This window comes from Saccopteryx bilineata, chromosome 2 (genome assembly GCF_036850765.1).
Source record: "Saccopteryx bilineata isolate mSacBil1 chromosome 2, mSacBil1_pri_phased_curated, whole genome shotgun sequence".
NCBI lineage: Eukaryota > Metazoa > Chordata > Mammalia > Chiroptera > Emballonuridae > Saccopteryx > Saccopteryx bilineata.
In genome coordinates this window covers 259,222,831-259,242,143 of record NC_089491.1, presented here as the reverse complement: position 1 = coordinate 259,242,143, position 19,313 = coordinate 259,222,831, and the positions used below count along the sequence as shown (strand labels likewise).

At 39.4% G+C, this 19,313-nt stretch overlaps 1 protein-coding gene and 1 long non-coding RNA gene across 3 annotated transcripts in view; one reads left to right on the top strand and one right to left on the bottom strand.

Moving 5' to 3' along the window:
• The window catches only part of PITPNB (phosphatidylinositol transfer protein beta), a 66,175-nt gene extending 56,998 nt beyond the window's left edge, over positions 1 to 9,177 (bottom strand). The window contains exons 1-2 of the mRNA XM_066260254.1: positions 9,051 to 9,177; positions 2,612 to 2,642 (exon numbers count right to left, since the gene is read on the bottom strand). Of these exons, the coding sequence (XP_066116351.1) occupies positions 2,612 to 2,642; positions 9,051 to 9,070 (51 nt within the window). The 5' untranslated portion in view covers positions 9,071 to 9,177. The remainder of the gene's footprint in view (positions 1 to 2,611; positions 2,643 to 9,050) is intronic.
• A 92-nt stretch (positions 9,178 to 9,269) lies between these two features.
• LOC136325605 (uncharacterized) overlaps positions 9,270 to 19,313 on the top strand; it is a 42,364-nt gene continuing 32,320 nt past the window's right edge. For both annotated transcript variants that reach the window (XR_010729284.1, XR_010729283.1), the window contains exon 1: positions 9,270 to 9,418. This is a non-coding gene — a long non-coding RNA (uncharacterized lncRNA). The remainder of the gene's footprint in view (positions 9,419 to 19,313) is intronic.

The window sequence follows — 19,313 nt, the reverse complement described above, 5'->3', positions numbered from 1 at the left end:
AGGGAAGGGATATAAAGTGTAACAAGAAAAGTCTGAAAATACAAAGAACCCTTACAGACCAAATGTTAGTAGACCTCTAGGGTCTTTTTCCCAATGACTTATATACAACACAACCAATTTGGCCTTTTTTCTATCTAAACCATATTGGGTATCCAGGATCAGAACTGTGAATTGTGAAGTTCTGTAGCAAACAAAACTATAAAATATTGTAAATACACAAATCTTACCATGAAAGGCAAGAAATTGTAGTGCAGGGGTCCCCAAACTGCGGCCCCTGAGGCCATTTATCCGGCCCCTGCTGCACTTCTAGAAGGGGCACCTCTTTCATTGGTGGTCAGTGAGAGGAGCATAGTTCCCATTTAAATACTGGTCAGTATGTTGATTTAAATTTACTTGTTCTTTATTTTAAATATTGTATTTGTTCCCGTTTTGTTTTTTTTACTTTAAAATAAGATATGTGCAGTGTGCATAGGGATTTGTTCATAGTTTTTTTTATAGTCCGGCCCTCCAATGGTCTGAGGGACAGTGAACTGGCCCCCTGTGTAAAAAGTTTGGGGACCCCTGTTGTAGTGTATTCTATTTCATTTTAAAGCAAACCAGAATTCCTGGTGGTCTGCTCCAATACCTGTGAGTAGGCAGTATTGTTCTATGCTAATCTGGAGTCACTAACCATTCCAATAAATGAGAAAAAGCAAAGTTCCTGTGTTCTAATTTGTTCCTAGTGACTCAACCACGGCACCATTGTCAATCTCTTCAAATCTGGCTAAATTTCTTCCTCCCAATGAAGACAGCTTGAAAAATTGTTTTTCTTTTTTACAATCATATTTTCAAAGAAGTGCTACCTCTAAAAACTAATAATTCAAAACCAATATTTTATTTGAGGGACAAAAAATAGGGGTAGATATAAGCTCTGTAAATATTCATATCTAATAAGCCCATAGGAATATGATGCTCTCTTGCAGGTTAATTCCTATTCTCATTCTCCCTTCTTTCCAAGCTGTCTGCCCATCTCTCTCTTTCTGTAGGAACCAAGTACAGTTTTTAAATGAATTTCCATAGAAATTTTAGACTGTAGAGAGGGTTGTATTTCCTCATTTGGTTTCCATGATACATCAGTGTTGTATCCTTAAGTCCTACAAAATGTACTTTTCATACTTTAAAAATAGGATTAAAATGTCTCTAAGTCAAAGGTAAGTCTGTTCTACATGGAAAAACTTAACAGTATCCCAAAAAATGTTCTTAATAAATTAATACTGTGTGGCATGCTACTAGACTTCCATTGTCATTTTTAAGATTAACATAAAGACAGGAGGCATGTTTATTAAGTCTGAGTATAACAAAGAGCGGAGATTATTTTCATTGACCATACTAAGACTCAGAAAGATTTCAACAAGTTGATGCAACTAGCCAAAACCCAAAGAAAAAAATTAACAAAAACAAATGTCAATCTCCATATGCCAGTTCAAACAATCAATTATACACGCAGAAGGCAGGGGTGCGTGGCTTGTCTTGAGTGTTTCAATACAGTGAAACCTCAGGCACTACTGACATACGTACAGCTGTGTCCAAGTCTACATTAAACAGCGCCAGATAGCTATTCGTTCTTAGTTCCTGCATTTTTTTTTTTCTGTCTTCTGTCAGCTGTCACTTGTTAGGTTATCAGTCTGTTTTGTCTCGCTTCCAGTTCACTGCTTCTCATTTACTGTCAGCTCTAAGAAAACCAAGATAACTGAGCAAGGGCAAACTGTGCAAGTTACAGAAGTACCCCAGAGAGCTTTATGTGTTTTGCTACCCATATCTTGATTTCTCAAAAGCCTTCTCTGCTTTTATTATCCTCCTCCTTGGCTATAATACAGATAACTAAAACTGCACAATATGCAACTTCTGAACAGGTGATGTATTTCAGTATCATGTGCAGATCAAGACAGACAATGATCTTTCAGTCCTGTGCACATCAGAACACGTCTGGGATACCATTTTCCGTTGAAAGCAATAACTACAACCACAGAGCAGTGAGACCAGCTGGTGAGGAAGTCTAGAGGTCATGTTATATTAGGCCAAATGAACATGCTGGGAATGTTTAACCTTGTAACCTTGAGAAGACAGAACAAAAGGGGTTGGGGGAGGAGAGAGAACTGCCAAAAGAAAACTTGAAGGATTTACCATATGGAAGACAGAACACGCTGATTTCCCACTGCTCAAGTGAAGGGAACTTAAACAACAGCCAAGCATTATAGGAAAGCAGATTTTGGTTTAAAGTAAAGACAAATGTCTTAAAAATCCAACAGTCAGTAATTCCTAAGCAGCAAGTTACTTAACCTTAAAGTGCTTAAATTGAGGCTGGAACCTCTTTTCTCTGGGATATTATAGACAGACTTTCTGCACTAGACAGAAGGTTAAACTAAGTATATTTCTTTAGACCCTTCCAAAACAAAGCAAAAATGTATTTATGATCATCTATAACTATTGGTGTAACAACTTTTAACACATTTTAATTCATTTTGTCACATACACTAAAATGTAAAGGTAAATAAATACAACAAGAATATAACTTTAGATTAACATTTCAAAATGGACTATATCAATAAATACAGAGGCAAACATGACTTACCTCTTGAACAGAACAGGGCAGAGCCACGCGGCTGAAAAGACAAAAGAAAAAAGAAAATATTACGCATGAAATAGTTGGCTTTAAACACATATCTCTATGCTTAGAAGAGCTTCTACTATAAATCCAACGATAGCATGATATAAGAATGTCATTAATGGAGGAGTGTAGCTGCAATGCCTACAGCTCTAAGAAAGTGTTTTTTAACTGGGGAAATAACTTTACCACTCCAGGTTCTCAACAATTACTGCACTTAGCATCCAAATTGTACCAGGGCCTCAAAAATGAAGTTGCAGAGATTCTTGTGAGGAGTAAAGGACAAGAGAAAACTCATCACTGAAAATTACAGGGTACAGAACGTATTATTTGTACAGTCTGGTCAGGTTGCCCTCATGAAATTTTTAGTATGGTTTCATCCTCCCATCTATATACTATGCATTTTTTGATACTTCTCACACAACAGATGTCTTGAATTTCATGAATGAATGCTTCCCCAAACTGGTTCCTACTACCCAATCATTTCTCAATTTTATTAAGAGAAAAACAAGTAAATATTCCTTTAGACTTACCAACTTTATGGAAAATACCTTGAACCTTATAAATATAACCCCTTCTAGGGTAGATTCAATGAAAGGTTGATATGATGTTTGATTTTGTCCAACAGTTTGTTACTGGACATGAGAAAGGATCAATAGGGAGGCTACCATTCCTGAAGAAAATAGAACACCATGATGAATTAAGTTTTATCAGAATATTACATTTTACCTCCAGATTTTTATAGGGACGTACCTTTACATATTTCTACCATAGACTCTGTAAACCATCCTGAATATCAATTGTCTCATGATAGCTGATCTCCAAAACAGCAACTTTGGGGGGGTGGCTGGTTCTTCTCAGACTTTCCCTCCAAATCATTAAGCTAACTCAGCAGTGCCATTTAAAATCTTATTTTAACTCTTCCCATTATAAGGAGAGAAAAAAATATATACCTCACAGTAGTCAGCTTGATTTTCATTTTATAAAAATTCCTAATAGTTTTCCTCATTCCAATTTCTTTTTAGCTGCACTTTCCAACTACTTCTCTTCCTATTCTCCTCAAATATCTATGCTTGAATACTCACATCACCTTAATCTTCAATATGTATGAAACATGTCTCCTGTAATTTCCTTCTCCTTAACGAGGACCCCTCATACCTCTGTCTTTCTGATAATGGTCATCTAAAGACAATGAACATTCTCAAAATTATAATGGTTTCTAATTTCTAATTACTTCTTAATTTGTTATGTGAAGACCTTCCATACCTAGTCATTTTAGTGGTCTCTTTAGGGTACACACTATCACTACCTCAGTAAGAGAAAATAAATTGGTACAGAGGGAATGCAGTGGTCCGGGGAAAGACTAGGACCTTGGTCGGCAAACTGTGTTTCGTGAGCCACATAAGGCTCTTTGGCCCCTTGAGTGTTTAGCAAAGGCCAGCTCAGGAGTACCCTAATTAAGTTAATAACAATGTACCTACCTATATAGTTTAAGTTTAAAAAATTTGGCTCTCAAAAGAAATTTCAATCACTATACTGTTGAAATTTGGCTCTGTTGACTAATGAGCTTGCTGACCACTGGACTAGGATATAGGTTGGGAGCATATTTTGAAAGATCTAGAAGGATATGGAAAAGATATAGGTTGGGAGAACATTATCAGGGCCTGCAATATAATGGTAAGTCTATTAAATTTATTAGGCAGCAAGGAATCCTGGAAGGTCGTTCCAAAGGTAGGAGACATGACTACAGCTAACCTGAAGAAGTCATCAGTAGGTGATTAAAAATGTTGAGAAGTATGAGTGTGGGGAAAAACCATCTTTTAGGAGGCTGGGCAAGGCCTTACAAAGGCCTCAACCCAGATAATAGGCTGCGGAGGAAACGGAATGAAGGACTACAGAGGAAAGAGTTAAAAGACTTTCCTGAAGTTTCACAAAACCAAACAATCTCTGATGAGTAATTTTAGTGACTACTCATTGGCAGGAAGATCCGTATTTTAATATAACAACACTTCTAGAAAACTTATTTGACAAAATGAAAGTGACTGATTAAAATATGCTGATTGAATGATAAGTCAAGTAAATACTTCAAGATTTACTTAATAAAAAATAAACAAAGGAATAGTCATGTTTTGATTGTCTATTCCTAGTCTAAAAGCAGTTCTGGTATCCCCCACATTTTGAAAGTTCGCCACTTTGCTTTTAGGAACCTAAGACCTATATTAGAACCATTTTTCACTAACTGAAATACACAGATTTTTGCTATCATGAATAAAGGAGAAAAGTGAAAATAATGTTTAGCACTTGTTTTGTAGGGCTGTCACAGAGGCAGCGTGCAACCCTAGACAGCAAGAGTGGCCCTACCAAGCTCTTTTCCAGGGAACTATACTCAGGATTTCAGTGTCAAGCTACTGAAGCTTTGAGCTGTGCCAACGAGCATTTGTGCTTTATCTCGATATATTGTGTGCATCTGTTAGCAAGATGTGTTCTAAAGCAGTGGTTTTCAACCTTTTTACACTATGGGATTAGTGAAAATAAGAGAATTATTTCGAGGACTACTGAGGCAGAAATCACACTGAGCATAAGCGCATTCAACTAAGATCATTGGGTCTATAATCTTCATAAAGCATCAAGGTGGCTATTCTACTAAGATCATTAGGTCTATAACCTTCATAAAGCATCAGGGTGGCTATTCCACTAAGATCATTGGATCTATAACCTTCATAAAGCATCAATGGGTGGCTATCTGACTAAGATCACTGGGTCTATAATCTATACAACATCAAGGTGGGTTAACTCTTTTGCGGACCAGCACAAAATTTTTGATGGACCAGTGATTGAAAAACCCTGTCCTAAGGTATCAGAAAAGCCATGAGAGAGGTCGTAAAGGTATTATTCCACTTAGTGGAAAGGTGGATACAATTAAGTATATTTGATGTGATTTTGTAGATTTTGGGGGGGAATCTGGGAATGCTCAAAATTTTTTCATATACAGCTGTGCCTTGAACAATGGTTTGAACTGCACATGTCTAATTATATGCAGATTTTTTCCCCAGTAAACACCTGCACTATTTCAATCCACAGTTGGGAGCCCAAAAATGCAGATGAAATTGTATGGACTGATGACATCACTTTATACAGGGGAACTAGAATCAATGGATTTGGGTATCGTTGGGGATCTTGGAGCCAATCCCCTATGCGTACCAAGGGACAACTAAGTTTTTGGGAAGTCAAGTTACACACAGACTCTTAACTGGGTGGAAGGGGTTGGCTCCCTTAACCCCATGCATGCGTTGTTCTAAGAGTCAACTGTATTAATGGTAATTACTTCTGTTTATGCTATTTAGCTAACAAAAGATTTCATAGGGATGCTCCACTTTCCCTATGAGAGTGAGGGAAACCTGAACAATCATATCTTATGTACTGTGCTTCATAGATATTGTGTTTAAATAACTAAAAGTTTGTGGGAACCCTGTATTGAGCAACTCTATTGGCAACATTTTCCAACAGGCTGAGATGATGGTTAGCATTTTTTTTTTTTTTTTTTTAGAGAGAGAGAAGAGTGAGAGTGAGAGAGAGAGAGAGAGAGAGAGAGAGAAGGGGGAGGAGCAGGAAGCATCAACTCCCATATGTGCCATGACCAGGCAAGTCCAAGGTTTCGAACCGGCGACCTCAGTGTTCCAGGTCAACGCTTTATCCCACTGCGCCACCACAGGTCAGGCAGCATTTTTTTTTTTTTTAGCAATACAGAATTTTTAAATTAAGGTATGTACACTTTTTAGACATAATGCTATTACACACTCACCAAACTACAGTATAGTGTAAACATAACTTTTATATGCATTGGGAAACTAAAATGTTTGTATGACTTGCTTCCCTACAATATTCACTTTACTGCAGTGGCGTGGAACCAGACCCGCAATATCTCTGAGGTATGCCTGTATCTGGACATTTTCAAACTTCTCTGAAAATCTTCATGAAAACAATTTTGCAAATGGAACTAGCAACTAGTTCTTTAAAACCAGGACTTTATGCTAATGGCAACTTCAGCTATTACTTAAGTAACAACTTGAAGGGAACTTCCCACTCTGAAAAGTTATTTCTAACCTTTTAATTTACATCAAAAATAGATGGCATTTTTTTAAAGACAACAAATATTTGCCAAAGTATTTTACAGTTTACCAACATCTTCACATAGGAATGACTTGTTCATTGTTTCTTAGCAAAAATAATTTTAGAAAGTTGACTTGCAAATAGAAAGAATCGGGGGTTTTTTTTTGATTCGATAATACTCAGTATTTAAAGTGTGCTAGACCAGATGCAATGCTGGGTACTGGGATTACTTTTAAAAAATTAAAAAAACAGTATCTTCAAAAATCTAGGAGGAAAAAAATTCTAGGGAAGACATACACGGGGAGTGAATATCAGAGTTGAAATTTATAATTCTTTAGGAAATATACTTCAGGCAATTTTGACATTTGTTACCTTGGCACATTCAAATTTTTATAACGAAAGTAATGGTTCACAAAAAGCAAAGGTGTAACTTCCCAATGGGAACTGTTTTCCATAATTTAGCTTGATACACCTCACATAACTATCAACAGAATCTACTGAACACTTAATTCACATTTTAGAAGGAAATTACTCTAATGGAAGAAAAATAACTAGACCTGTGATCTAAAATCAGTTCTGCAACTCACCTGCTATGTAACTTGAGCTAAATCAATTTCCTTCTGTCTTATTTCCTCAATATATCTTAATGTCTGCCACCTATCTATGTTACAAAGATGTTAGAGTAATACATGAGATAACATTCTCATGATACTGTATAAACAACTCAGAAGAAAATTTTTATATAAATTTAAACTTCAACACTATAAGTAAGCTTTAATTGAAATGTGTCTTTTCTCAGGATCCCTGTCACTGACTTGTTATAATTTTTCATTAACTTATTTAACAAATATTTATTGAGCATTTACTACATACCAGGGACTATTCTAAGAGCTGGGGATATGGAAGTGAGCAAGACGAGACTACAAAGAGTAAAATAGAAAAAATAACTGTGTTGCATAGTAGATGGTAATAATTGCTCCTCAAGACAAATAAAGCAGGAAAGGCAGATACCAAAATGTGGTGGTGGGTTACAATTATGTCTTCAGAGGGGGATTCCCTAAGAAGGTGATATTACAGAAAAGAAAGACCTAAAGAAAGGAGGTGAGTTAGTGATACGCAGGAAGAACACTTCAGGCAGAGGAAACAGCAATCAAAAAGGCACTGAACTGAGCTTTTTTTCCTGGGTAGTGGAAGAACAGCAAAGGAAGTGTGTGAGCTTGGAACGGGCAAAGAAAAGGTATTAAATAAAGTCAGAGTTGTAAAAGAAAATAGTGTTAAGACCTCCTGGACTACTGTAAAGGTTTGGCTTTTGTTCTCAGTGAGACCAAAAATCTTTTGAGGGTTTTAAAGTTTTTAGAACACGAAAATAAAAATAAGGTGTCTGGAGATAAGCTAAATTAAACCAAAACTTTCATTTAATAATTTAAAATTAAAGGAGCATTTGGAAAACCAAAGACCGGGCCATACTTGAAACTTCTAGTTGCTCAAGGGATTGATGACGAAAAGGATCCTGCTGTGACAGCTGAACAATCACTGCTAACCAGATTTCCTGTGATAGTCCTTGCGGGTGGGAAACGCCTAACTTTTCAACAAAATCACTTCGTTGGCGTAATGTACCTGGAAACCCTTAGATTTGACAGATCACGTGTTTACTCCTCACGGTAGCCCCGTGAAGTAGGCGGAGCCTAGAGTGTCACCCCACCTTAAATCTGTGGAAACTGAGACTGAGAACATTGAGATGGCTCCAACAAGTCAACCGAGCTGCCCAGTGGAGCGCAGGTTTCCCGGACTCTCAAGACTCCTGCATGAACTTCAGGGCGCCTGCCTGGGTCCCACCTCGAGTTCAGACACCAGTGCTGCCTTCACTCGGCAAGCCCATCTCCTGCCGGTTACAGGTAGGCTCCACCCCAGACGACAAATCACAGTCAAACCCACCATCTCCCACGCCCAGTCCCACCAGCGGGCCTGGGAGTAGGGGGTTGGGGAGAAGGCGGGTCCCAGCGGAAACTCCCGGCCGCGCCTTCCCAATCCACGCGCTCCGGCCGGGACACAGCCGCCTCTACCCCGGGGGAGAGTGCAGCAGTGACACTACAACGACGGCTGGAGAAGGAGCCTGAGGAAGCACCGTGGAGGGGCCGCGAGTGGGCCGGGGGCGCGGGTCGAGGGGAGGGGGCGCGCGAAGAGAGCGGCTGGCTGGAGCCTCGCTCCTTCTCAAGAACATTCCACCAATTCTCAATCAGTGATCCTCCCACCACGACCGTCCTGCGGCCTCGCTCATGCCCGCGAACCCACTCACAATTCCTTAATCAGCACCATCTTCCCGGAACCCCTTCAACAGCTGCTGCCGCCACCGCCGCCGCCGCTGCCACTGCCGCTCACGGCGCCTGCGTAGCCCCGCCTTCCTAACCACAGAGCTACCTCAGCGCCTGCGCGTCCACACCCTTCCGCCGAGACCGGTCGCGTCAGCGCGGGAGAGGAGCTAGCTCCTCCTCAGTTCCCTGCCCCACCCTGGGCGCACTGGGCCTTCACTGGAGCTGCGCGGCCCGGGGAAGGGCGTACGTCTTCTATTGCGGCTGCGCAACTCCGCTCGCGGTCGCTCATCTCTCTAAGGCTCCACCCTCCAGTTAACTATCCTTGGAGCTTCTGTGCATCCTACACTTTCTGGTGAGTGTTCCAGTCGGTTCGGCGGAAGCTGTTTTCTGGTGACTAGTACTAAACTCTGTCACTGCTTTGGAGAGGAGGCTCGTCTTTTCGACGGACACTTCACGTTCGAAGAGCACATTAAGGACTTCCGACAGGCCGGGGGGCCCACGCCGCCGGTTCCGCTCCCCTCAGCGGCCCTGTGCGAGCCCGCAGGAAGAGGTTTACCCGGCTTGCGGCTCGCGTGCGTGTTCAGAAGCCTCGTGAGTGCGGCCGTCTGACCGTTACCTTGCCAGGCCCAGCGGCTATGGCCACCCGCGTTCCCCAACGCCCGAGCTCACCCCTGCCCCGCAGTCCCGGATCCCGCAGCTGCCGGGACCGACGGGAGGTGCTGCCAGCACTCCCGCCCACGTGCCCCGAGGGGGGAAAGAGGTTCTCGCCCTCAAGACCCAGGAAAGGGGCCGGTTTGGAGAAGACGTGAGCGCAGCCACAGTGAATGCCCTACTCGATCTCCCACCCACACCCAGCTCCGCCAGAGGGTGGACTCCGGGTGGGTTGGAGCCCAGGGGTCACGCTTTTACTCTGTGCCAGGACAGTTCTAGGCACTTGGGGAAATGTCCGGAAACAAAACAGATCCAGTCCCTGTTCCTCACTTGGAAGCAAAAGAACGTGGCACAGTGCTCAGTGCTATTCTGTGAAAAGATAAAATTGGGTAATGGGGGAAAGCCATTTTTGAGCTTGGTGTAAATAGCCCCGCCTGTGAAGATGGGGAGAGGCGTTCCCGTTAAAGCTGGAGTAAACGGGGAGTATTTGAGGAGCAAGTAGAGGTCAGCTGTGGCCAGAACACCCTAAGTGAGGGGCGGAAATAAGCTGGGACTAGACACAAGCCATAGTGAAGAGTTTGAATTGTATTCTAAGGAACGGGAAGCTGTTGAAACGTCATCAGAAGAATAAAAATGTCATTCAAAGACTTCTGTATAAACCTATGGAGTATATCAGATACTGGAATACACCTATGGAATTAGGGCTGCCTTAAAAAAAATAATAGTGAAGCATTTATCAAAAACTAGAAATTTCCTCCTAAGGGAATCCCTGGGATTCATTGAGTTTCTGTGGTGTGTGAAGCAGGGAGGCTAGATCCTGGCAAGGATTCAAGGGAGCATGTGCTCTTAGAGACACAGGCTCTTGCTTTCAGAGAGCTTAAGAAATGGAATAGCTGGGGTTGATTGGACACCTGTTGGATGCCAAGTTCTGTTCTTGGTAATTGTAATGCTGGTGGTTGAGGCCAGGCAGGTTCACACTGGATTCAGGCAAACGGTAGAGGCACTGCAGAGGTGAAAAGTGTTGGGCCATTACCGTTCAATAAAGTCCTACAACGGTAGACAGGCAGGGGAAAACCTCTTCTCACGGCAGCAAGCACACAGCCAAAACTACCCCTCACAGGGCAGGCAGGCAGTCTACAATCCGCCATCCACCTGAGAGTAAGCACCCATAGCCTTACATAGACGGTGTGTGGTGCAGTCACATGCTCACACGAATCAGGTAAAAGTGCTTGCAGCCCGTAAACTAGCCAGCAAGTCTGATAGCTGTTTTCACCGTAGTAATGAAGGTGCTTTATGTCATTTCACCCTTAGAACATTATTATGAGATTGGTATTTTAGCATGCTTTAGACGGGAAAGTGGTTCAGAAAGCCAAGTTAAGTGACTTGTGCAAAAATCACTCAGCTAGCTTGTTTACAGAACCAGGTTTCAACTCCAGGTTTTTAAAACTTCAGTGTGTGGTCTTTACCCTGATTTTTCTAGATGAAAGTAAAAAATTGAGGTATGCAGGCAATCTTTATGACATTATTCTCAGTTATGGAAAGAAGAATGTTATAGTCAAAATCCAGAAGATAATGAAAAATAAGGATAAGCTGCAGATTTAAGTATTATACCCTTGTACATTAGAGTTAGGACATGTTAAGTTCCGAGGAGGTAATATTAATTGCCAAACTTCTAAGTAGTCATCTATGTCATAGTTTCTCCCTAAATGTTATACAGGCTGAAAACATGGATAAGATTGCGCTTGACATGTTTTATCATTAAGAAAAATTTGGACATTGCAGAGCATTTTTGTAACTTTGTACATTTTCCCATAAGTTCGCTAAGTTTACTAGTTCCATTGTCTGCATAGCACAGCTGCTGTTCATAGTACTCAATGTTTAGAAAATGAAGAGATGATGTGCTGGGTATAGCATAATTCTGAGCTAGTATACAGAGTGGACACCATCTGCCTTTCCCATCTAAAGATTCATATTAAACACTCAATTGAGCCTGACCTCTGGTGGCACAGTGGATAAAGTGTCAATCTGGAAACGCTGAGGTCACCAGTTCATAATCCTGGGCTTGCCTGGTCAAGGCACATATGGGAGTTGATGCTTTCTGCTCCTCTCCCCTTCTCTCTTTTTCTTTCTCCTCTCTAAAATGAATAAATAAAAAGTATTTTACGGCCCTAGCCGGTTGGCTCAGTGGTAGAGCGTCGGCCTGGCATGTGGGAGTCCCGGGTTTGATTCCCGGCCAGGGCACACAGGAGAAGCGCCAATCTGCCTCTACACCCTTCCCCCTCTCCTTCCTCTCTGTATCTCTCTTCCCCTCCCGCAGCCGAGGCTCCATTGGAGCAAAGTTGGCCCGGGCTCTGAGGATGGCTCTGTGGCCTCTGCCTCAGGCGCTAGAATGGCTCTGGTTGCCACAGAGCAACACCGCAGATGGGTGGAGCATAGCCCCCTGGTGGGCTGGTCGGGTGGATCCCGGTTGGGCGCATGCGGGAGTCTGTCTGACTGCCTCCCCATTTCCAGCTTCGGAAAAATACGGAAAAAGAAAAAAAAAGCATTTTAAAAAATAATAAAAAATACTTGGTTGAAAACTGCAAGAGAGTATCCAGTTTATAGGTATTTATTGAGGGAAAGAAAACATCCTTATTCAAAATGAGCTAGGTTGTAGAAAACATGAAATCTATGTAACTAAATGTACGCTACATCTTAAAGAGAAAATGGAGGAAATGTTGGACTAGAGAGTATGAAGGACATAAACCATCACCCCCAAAGTGAGAAAGAAGGACTTAGAAAGAGAAAGACAATCACACTTGAAAAAAATAAACTAGAAATGGACTGCTGTTTTCTTGTTTTAAAAGATGTTGAATCCTGTGCATTTTTACAGATAAGGATATAAGATGGGCTATAACTTATAAGTAATTTGTCTCTGAATATAGAAAAGATCCAACTTCTTTTTTTTTTTTTTAAATAATTTTATTTTTTTAATGGGGTGACATCAATAAATCAGGATACATATATTCAAAGATAACAAGTCCAGGGTATCTTGTCGTTCAATCATGTTGCATACCCATCACCCAAAGTCAGATTGTCCTCCATCACCCTCTATCTTGTTCTCTCTGTGCCCCTCCCCCTCCCCCTTTTCCTCTCCCATTCCCCCCTCCCCCCCCGTAACCACCACACCCTTATCAATGTCTCTCAGTTTCACTTTTATGTCCCACCTACGTATGGAATAATGCAGTTCCTGGTTTTTTCTGATTTACTTATTTCGCTTCGTATCATGTTATCAAGATCCCACCATTTTGCTGTAAATGTTCCGATGTCATCATTTCTTATGGCTGAGTAGTATTCCATAGTGTATATGTGCCACATCTTCTTTATCCAGTCATCTATTGACGGGCTTTTTGGTTGTTTCCATGTCCTGGCCACTGTGAACAATGCTGCAATAAACATGGGGCTGCATGTGTCTTTACGTATCAATGTTTCTGAGCTTTAGGGGTATATACCCAGTAGAGGGATTGCTGGGTCATAAGGTAGTTCTATTTGCAGTTTTTTGAGGAACCACCATACTTTCTTCCATAATGGTTGTACTACTTTACATTCCCACCAACAGTGGATGAGGGTTCCTTTTTCTCCACAGCCTCTCCAACATTTGCTATTACCTGTCTTGCTAATAATAGCTAATCGAACAGGTGTGAGGTGGTATCTCATTGCCGTTTTGATTTGCATTTCTCTAATAGCTAAAGAAGATGAGCATCTTTTCATATATCTGTTGGCCATTTGTATTTCTTCCTGGGAGAAGTGTCTGTTCATATCCTCTTCCCATTTTTTTATGGGATTGTTTGTTTGTTTGTTGTTGAGTTTTATGAGTTCTTTGTATATTTTGGATATTAGGCCCTTATCTGAGCTGTTGTTTGAAAATATTTCCCATTTAGTTGGCTTTCTGTTTATTTTGTTATCAGTTTCTCTTGCTGAGCAAAAACTTCTTAGTCTGATGTAGTCCCATTCATTAATTTTTGCCTTCACTTCTCTTGCCATTGGAGTCAAATTCATAAAATGCTCTTTAAAACCCAGGTCCATGAGTTGAGTACCTATGTCTTCTTCTATGTACTTAATTGTTTCAGGTCTTATGTTTAGATCTTTGATCCATTTTGAGTTAATTTTTGTACAGGGGGAGAGACTGTAGTCCAGTTTCATTCTTTTGCATGTGGCTTTCCAGTTTTCCCAGCACCATTTATTGAAGAGGCTTTCTTTTCTCCATTGTGTGTTCTTGGCCCCTTTATCAAAAATTATTTGACTATATATATGTGGTTTTATTTCTGGACTTTCTATTCTGTTCCATTGGTCTGAGTGTCTATTTTTCTGCCAATACCATGCTGTTTTGATTGTCGTGGCCCTATAATAGAGTTTGAAGTCAGGTATTGTAATGCCCCCAGCTTCATTCTTTTTCTTTAGGATTGCTTTGGCTATTCGGGGTTTTTTATAGTTCCATATAAATCTGATGATTTTTTGCTCTATTTCTTTAAAAAACGTCATTGGAAGTTTGATGGGAATTGCATTAAATTTGTATATTGCTTTGGGTAATATAGCCATCTTGATTATATTTATTCTTCCTAGCCAAGAACAAGGTATATTCTTCCATCTCATTATATCTTTTTCAATTTCCCTTAAAAATGGTTTATAGTTTTCATTATATAAGTCCTTTACATTCTTTGTTATGTTTATTCCTAAGTATTTTATTTTTTTTTTGTTGCAATCGTGAAGGGGATTATTCTTTTGAGTTCGTTCTGAATTGTTTCATTGTTCGCATATAGAAAGGCTATTGACTTCTGTATGTTAATTTTGTATCCTGCGACCTTACTGTATTGGCTTATTGTTTCTAGTAGTCTTTTTGTGGATTCTTTGGGGTTTTCGATGTATAGGATCATATCATCTGCAAAAAGTGATATGATCACTTCTTCTTTTTCGATATGGATGCCTTTTATTTCTTTGTCTTGTCTGATTGCTGTGGCGAGAACCTCTAGTACCACATTAAATAAGAGTGGAGAGAGTGGACAACCCTGTCTTGTTCCTGATTTAAGGGGGAAAGCCTTCAGTTTAGTACCATTTAATATGATGTTAGCTGATGGTTTATCATATATGGCCTTTATCATGTTGAGATATTTTCCTTCTATACCCATTTTGTTGAGAGTCTTAAACATAAAATTGTGTTGTATTTTATCGAAAGCCTTTTCTGCGTCTATTGATAAGATCATGTGGTTTTTGTTCTTTGTTTTGTTGATATGGTGTATTACATTAACCGTTTTACGTATGTTGAACCATCCTTGAGATTCTGGGATGAATCCCACTTGATCATGATGTATTATCTTTTTAATATGTTGTTGTATTCGATTTGCTAGTATTTTGTTTAGTATTTTAGCATCTGTATTCATTAGAGATATTGGTCTGTAGTTTTCTTTTTTTGTGCCATCCTTGCCTGGTTTTGGTATGAGGGTTATGTTGGCCTCATAAAATGTGTTTGGAAGTATTGCTTCTTCTTCAATTTTTTGGAAGACTTTGAGTAGAATAGGAACCAAGTCTTCTTTGAATGTTTGATAAAATTCGCTGGTATAGCTGTCAGGGCCTGGACTTTTATTTTTGGGGAGGTTTTTAATGGTTTTTTCTATTTCTTCTCTACTGATAGGTCTGTTTAGGCTTTCTGCTTCTTCTTGACTCAGTCTAGGAAGGTTGTATTGTTCTAGGAATTTATCCATTTCTTCTAGGTTGTTGAATTTAGTGGCATAAAGTTTTTCATAGTATTCTACAATAATTCTTTGTATACCTATGGTGTCCGTGGTGATTTCCCCTCTTTCATTTTGGATTTTGTTTATATGAGTTCTTTCTCTTTTTTCCTTGGTAAGCCTTGCCAAGGGTTTGTCAATTTTGTTGATCTTTTCAAAGAACCAGCTCCTTGTTCTATTAATTTTTTCTATAGTTTTTCTGTTCTCTAATTCATTTATTTCTGCTCTGATTTTTATTATCTCCTTTCTTCGGCTAGTTTTGGGTTGTCTTTGTTCTTCTTTTTCTAGTTCCTTAAGGTGGGAAGTTAAGTGGTTCACTTGGGCTCTCTCTTGTTTGTTCATATATGCCTGAAGTGATATGAATTTCCCTCTTATCACTGCTTTTGCTGCATCCCATAGATTCTGATATGTCGTATTGTCATTTTCATTAGTCTGTATATATCTTTTGATCTCTGCACTTATTTCTTCTTTGACCCATTCATTTTTTAAAAGTATGTTGTTTAGTTTCCACATTTTTGTGGGATTTTTTTCCTCTTTTTTGCAGTTGAATTCTAGTTTCAAGGCTTTATGATCAGAAAATATGCTTGGTACAACTTCAATTTTTCTGAATTTGCTGATGTTGTTTTTGTGGCCCAACATATGGTCAATTCTTGAGAATGATCCATGTACACTGGAGAAAAATGTATACTCAGTCACTTTGGGATGAAATGTCCTGTAGATGTCTATCATATCCAGGTGCTCTAGTGTTTTGTTTAAGGCCACTATGTCTTTGTTGATTGTCTGTTTTGATGACCGATCTAGAGCCGTCAGCGGTGTATTGAGGTCTCCAAGTATGATTGTATTTTTGTCAGTTTTTGTTTTAAGATCATTAAGTAGCTGTCTTATATATTTTGGTGCTCCTTGGTTTGGTGCATATATATTAAGAATTGTTATGTCTTCTTGATTCAGTGTCCCCTTAGCCATTATGAAATGGCCATTTTTATCTCTGAGTACTTTTCCTGTCTTGTAGTCAGCATTATCCGATATGAGTATTGCTACACCTGCTTTTTTTTGGATGTTATTTGCTTGGAGTATTGTTTTCCAGCCTTTCACTTTGAATTTGTTTTTATCCTTGTTAGTTAGATGAGTTTCCTGTAGGCAGCATACAGTTGGATTTTCTTTTTTAATCCATTCTGCTACTCTGTGCCTTTTTATTGGTGAGTTTAATCCGTTTACATTTAGTGTAATTATTGATACTTGTGAGTTCCCTATTGCCATTTTATATCTTGCTTTCTGTTAGTTTTGTGTCTTGTTTGATCCTTCTCTTTCATTTTTCTCTCTTTTATTTTTATTTGGTTGTATTCCATACATCTTTCCTCTGTTGCTATCTTTTTTATCTCATGTGCTTCTGTGGTGGTTTTTTCAATGGTGGTTTCCTTTGAGTAATGAAAAGGGTCCCTAGCCTGTTCATTGTAGCGAACTATTTTGTGAGTACTTTTGCACTCCATCGTCCTTTGCTACTGTTAATCTCCATCTTCTCCCCCTCTTTCTTTTTGTTGTTGTCACAGTTTAAATTTGGTTTTATTGTGTTCTTCTTGGAGCTTTTACTTGTGGCTCTGTTTTTTTTTTTTGTTCTTTGTATCTGATTGGAGAACCCCCTTTAGTAATTCCTGGAGTGGGGGTTTTCTGATGATAAATTCCCTCATCTTTTCTGTATCTGTGAATGTTTTTATTTCTCCTTCGTATTTGAAGGATAGCTTTGATGGGTATAGTATTCGTGGCTGAAAGTTCCTCTCTTTCAGGACTTTAAATATTGGGGTCCACTCTCTTCTAGCTTGTAGAGTTTCTGCTGAGAAATCTGATGATAATCTAATGGGCCTTCCTTTATATGTTGTATTCTTCTTTTCCCTGGCTGCCTTGAGAATTTTTTCTTTGCTGTTGGTTTGTGTCAATTTCATTATGATATGCCTTGGAGTAGGTTTGTTGGGGTTAAGAAAACTCGGTGTTCTGTTTGCTTCTTGAATTTGGGGCTTTAGTTCTTTCCACAGGCTTGGGAAGTTCTCATCTATTATTTGTTTGAGTATGTTCTCCATTCCATTTTCTCTCTCTTCTCCCTCTGATATACCTATTATTCTTATGTTATTCTTTTTGATGGAGTCAGATAATTCTTGTAGGGCTATCTCATTTTTTTTAATTTTTGAGTCTCTTTCTTCTTCTCTCTGTTGTGCCTCAAGTTGCTTGTCTTCTATTTCACTAATCCTCTCTTCTGTCTGACCTGTTCTATTAGCTAAGCTTGTTACTTCGTTTTTCAGCTCGTGAATTGAGTTTTTCATCTCTGTTTGATTTGTGTTTATAGTTTCAATTTCTTTGGACATATATTCTTTGTGTTCTTTGAGTTGTTTTCTGAGCTCCCTAAATTGCCTTTCTGTGTTTTCTTGTATATCTCGGAGGATTTTTAGTATTTCTATCTTGAATTCTCTGTCATTTAGCTCCAAGGTTTCCAATATATTAAATTTTTTCTCCATAGATTTTTCCTCATCTAGCTGTGTTACCTCTCTTTCTTTTGTATCCATGATATTCGATTTTCTCTTCCTTAATGGCATCTGAGGGTGGTTTTGTTGATAGTATTAATGAGATTTAATAAAGAATAAAAAGTTTAAAAAAAATAAAAAATCAAAGAGTTGTTTTTTTTAAAAAAATTAATAATGAAATAAAAATAAAATAAAATAATAATTTTTAAAAAAAGGAAATTATTCCCCCCCTCCTTTTTTCCTCTCCTCTCCCCTTTTTCTTGAGAAAATCTTGTGGTGAACTGTGAATTATAACAAACAATGCCTGTGATGGAGGGCCTGAATTGGGGAAAAGTAATAAAGGGGCAAAAAAAAAAGGGGGGGGGATGGACCCACAAAAAGCAAATAAGGAAAAAATTTGGGTCAAGAATAAAATGATTTACTTTTAGGTGTTGGTTGTCTAAGAGTTATGATGAGAGGAATAAGAGGAAAACAGAAAAATGGGGGGACAAATTAAAAAAATACTATTGTATTTAGTGGAACAAGAACTAGATAAAATGGAGAGCCAGGGATGGGAGCACTGCTAGTGAGTTAAAAAGGTGAAGTAAAAACCCCCCAAAATGCCACAAACATAAGTTTGAGTCCCAGATAAGATAATTTGTTTGTTATTGAGGTTTGAATGAGAGGAGATGTAAAGGAGAAAGGAAGACACTAGTATAGGGGGAGAAAAGAAAGAGAGAGAGAAAAAAAGAAGGAACCATTAAAAGAAGAAAAAGAAAGGAGAGAGAGAGAGTTAAGGGTTTTGGAGTGCAACCCTCATAGAGAGAAAGGAAGAGGAGAAAAAAGATAATGGGAGATGTAACACTTATGGGTAGTGTAGTTCAAGGAGAGGAGAGAGTAAGACCAGCAGAGAGTTAATCGGCCAAATTGGAGGAGGAAAAAAAGTATCAAGAATGAAGATAAGAGAAACAAATGAACAAATATAATAAAATGGGATAGGTTATAAAGTCAGCAGATTATTCTTGATTTTGAGAGGTTATCTTCTTGCTTTTTCTTTTCTCTCCCTCTTCCTGGTCGGTGACTCTGTACCCCAGGTTCTGCCCCTTTGGCACGCTCAGGTAGAGGTTTGCAGTTGATAAGTCTCTATGGCAATGTCATGTATTGTGCTTTAGTCTCGTTGGGAGTCGAGGCTCATTAGCATTTATAGGCTCCGACAGTGAGAGAGTCCGTGTTCCTGGAGCCTTTCTCCTAGTCTTTCCTTCCTCAATTAGTAGCCTGATAATCCAGCTATGGGGTTGCTGCTGCCTCTGCCTAGATAGTAAGAGGTTCAAAGAGCTGGCAA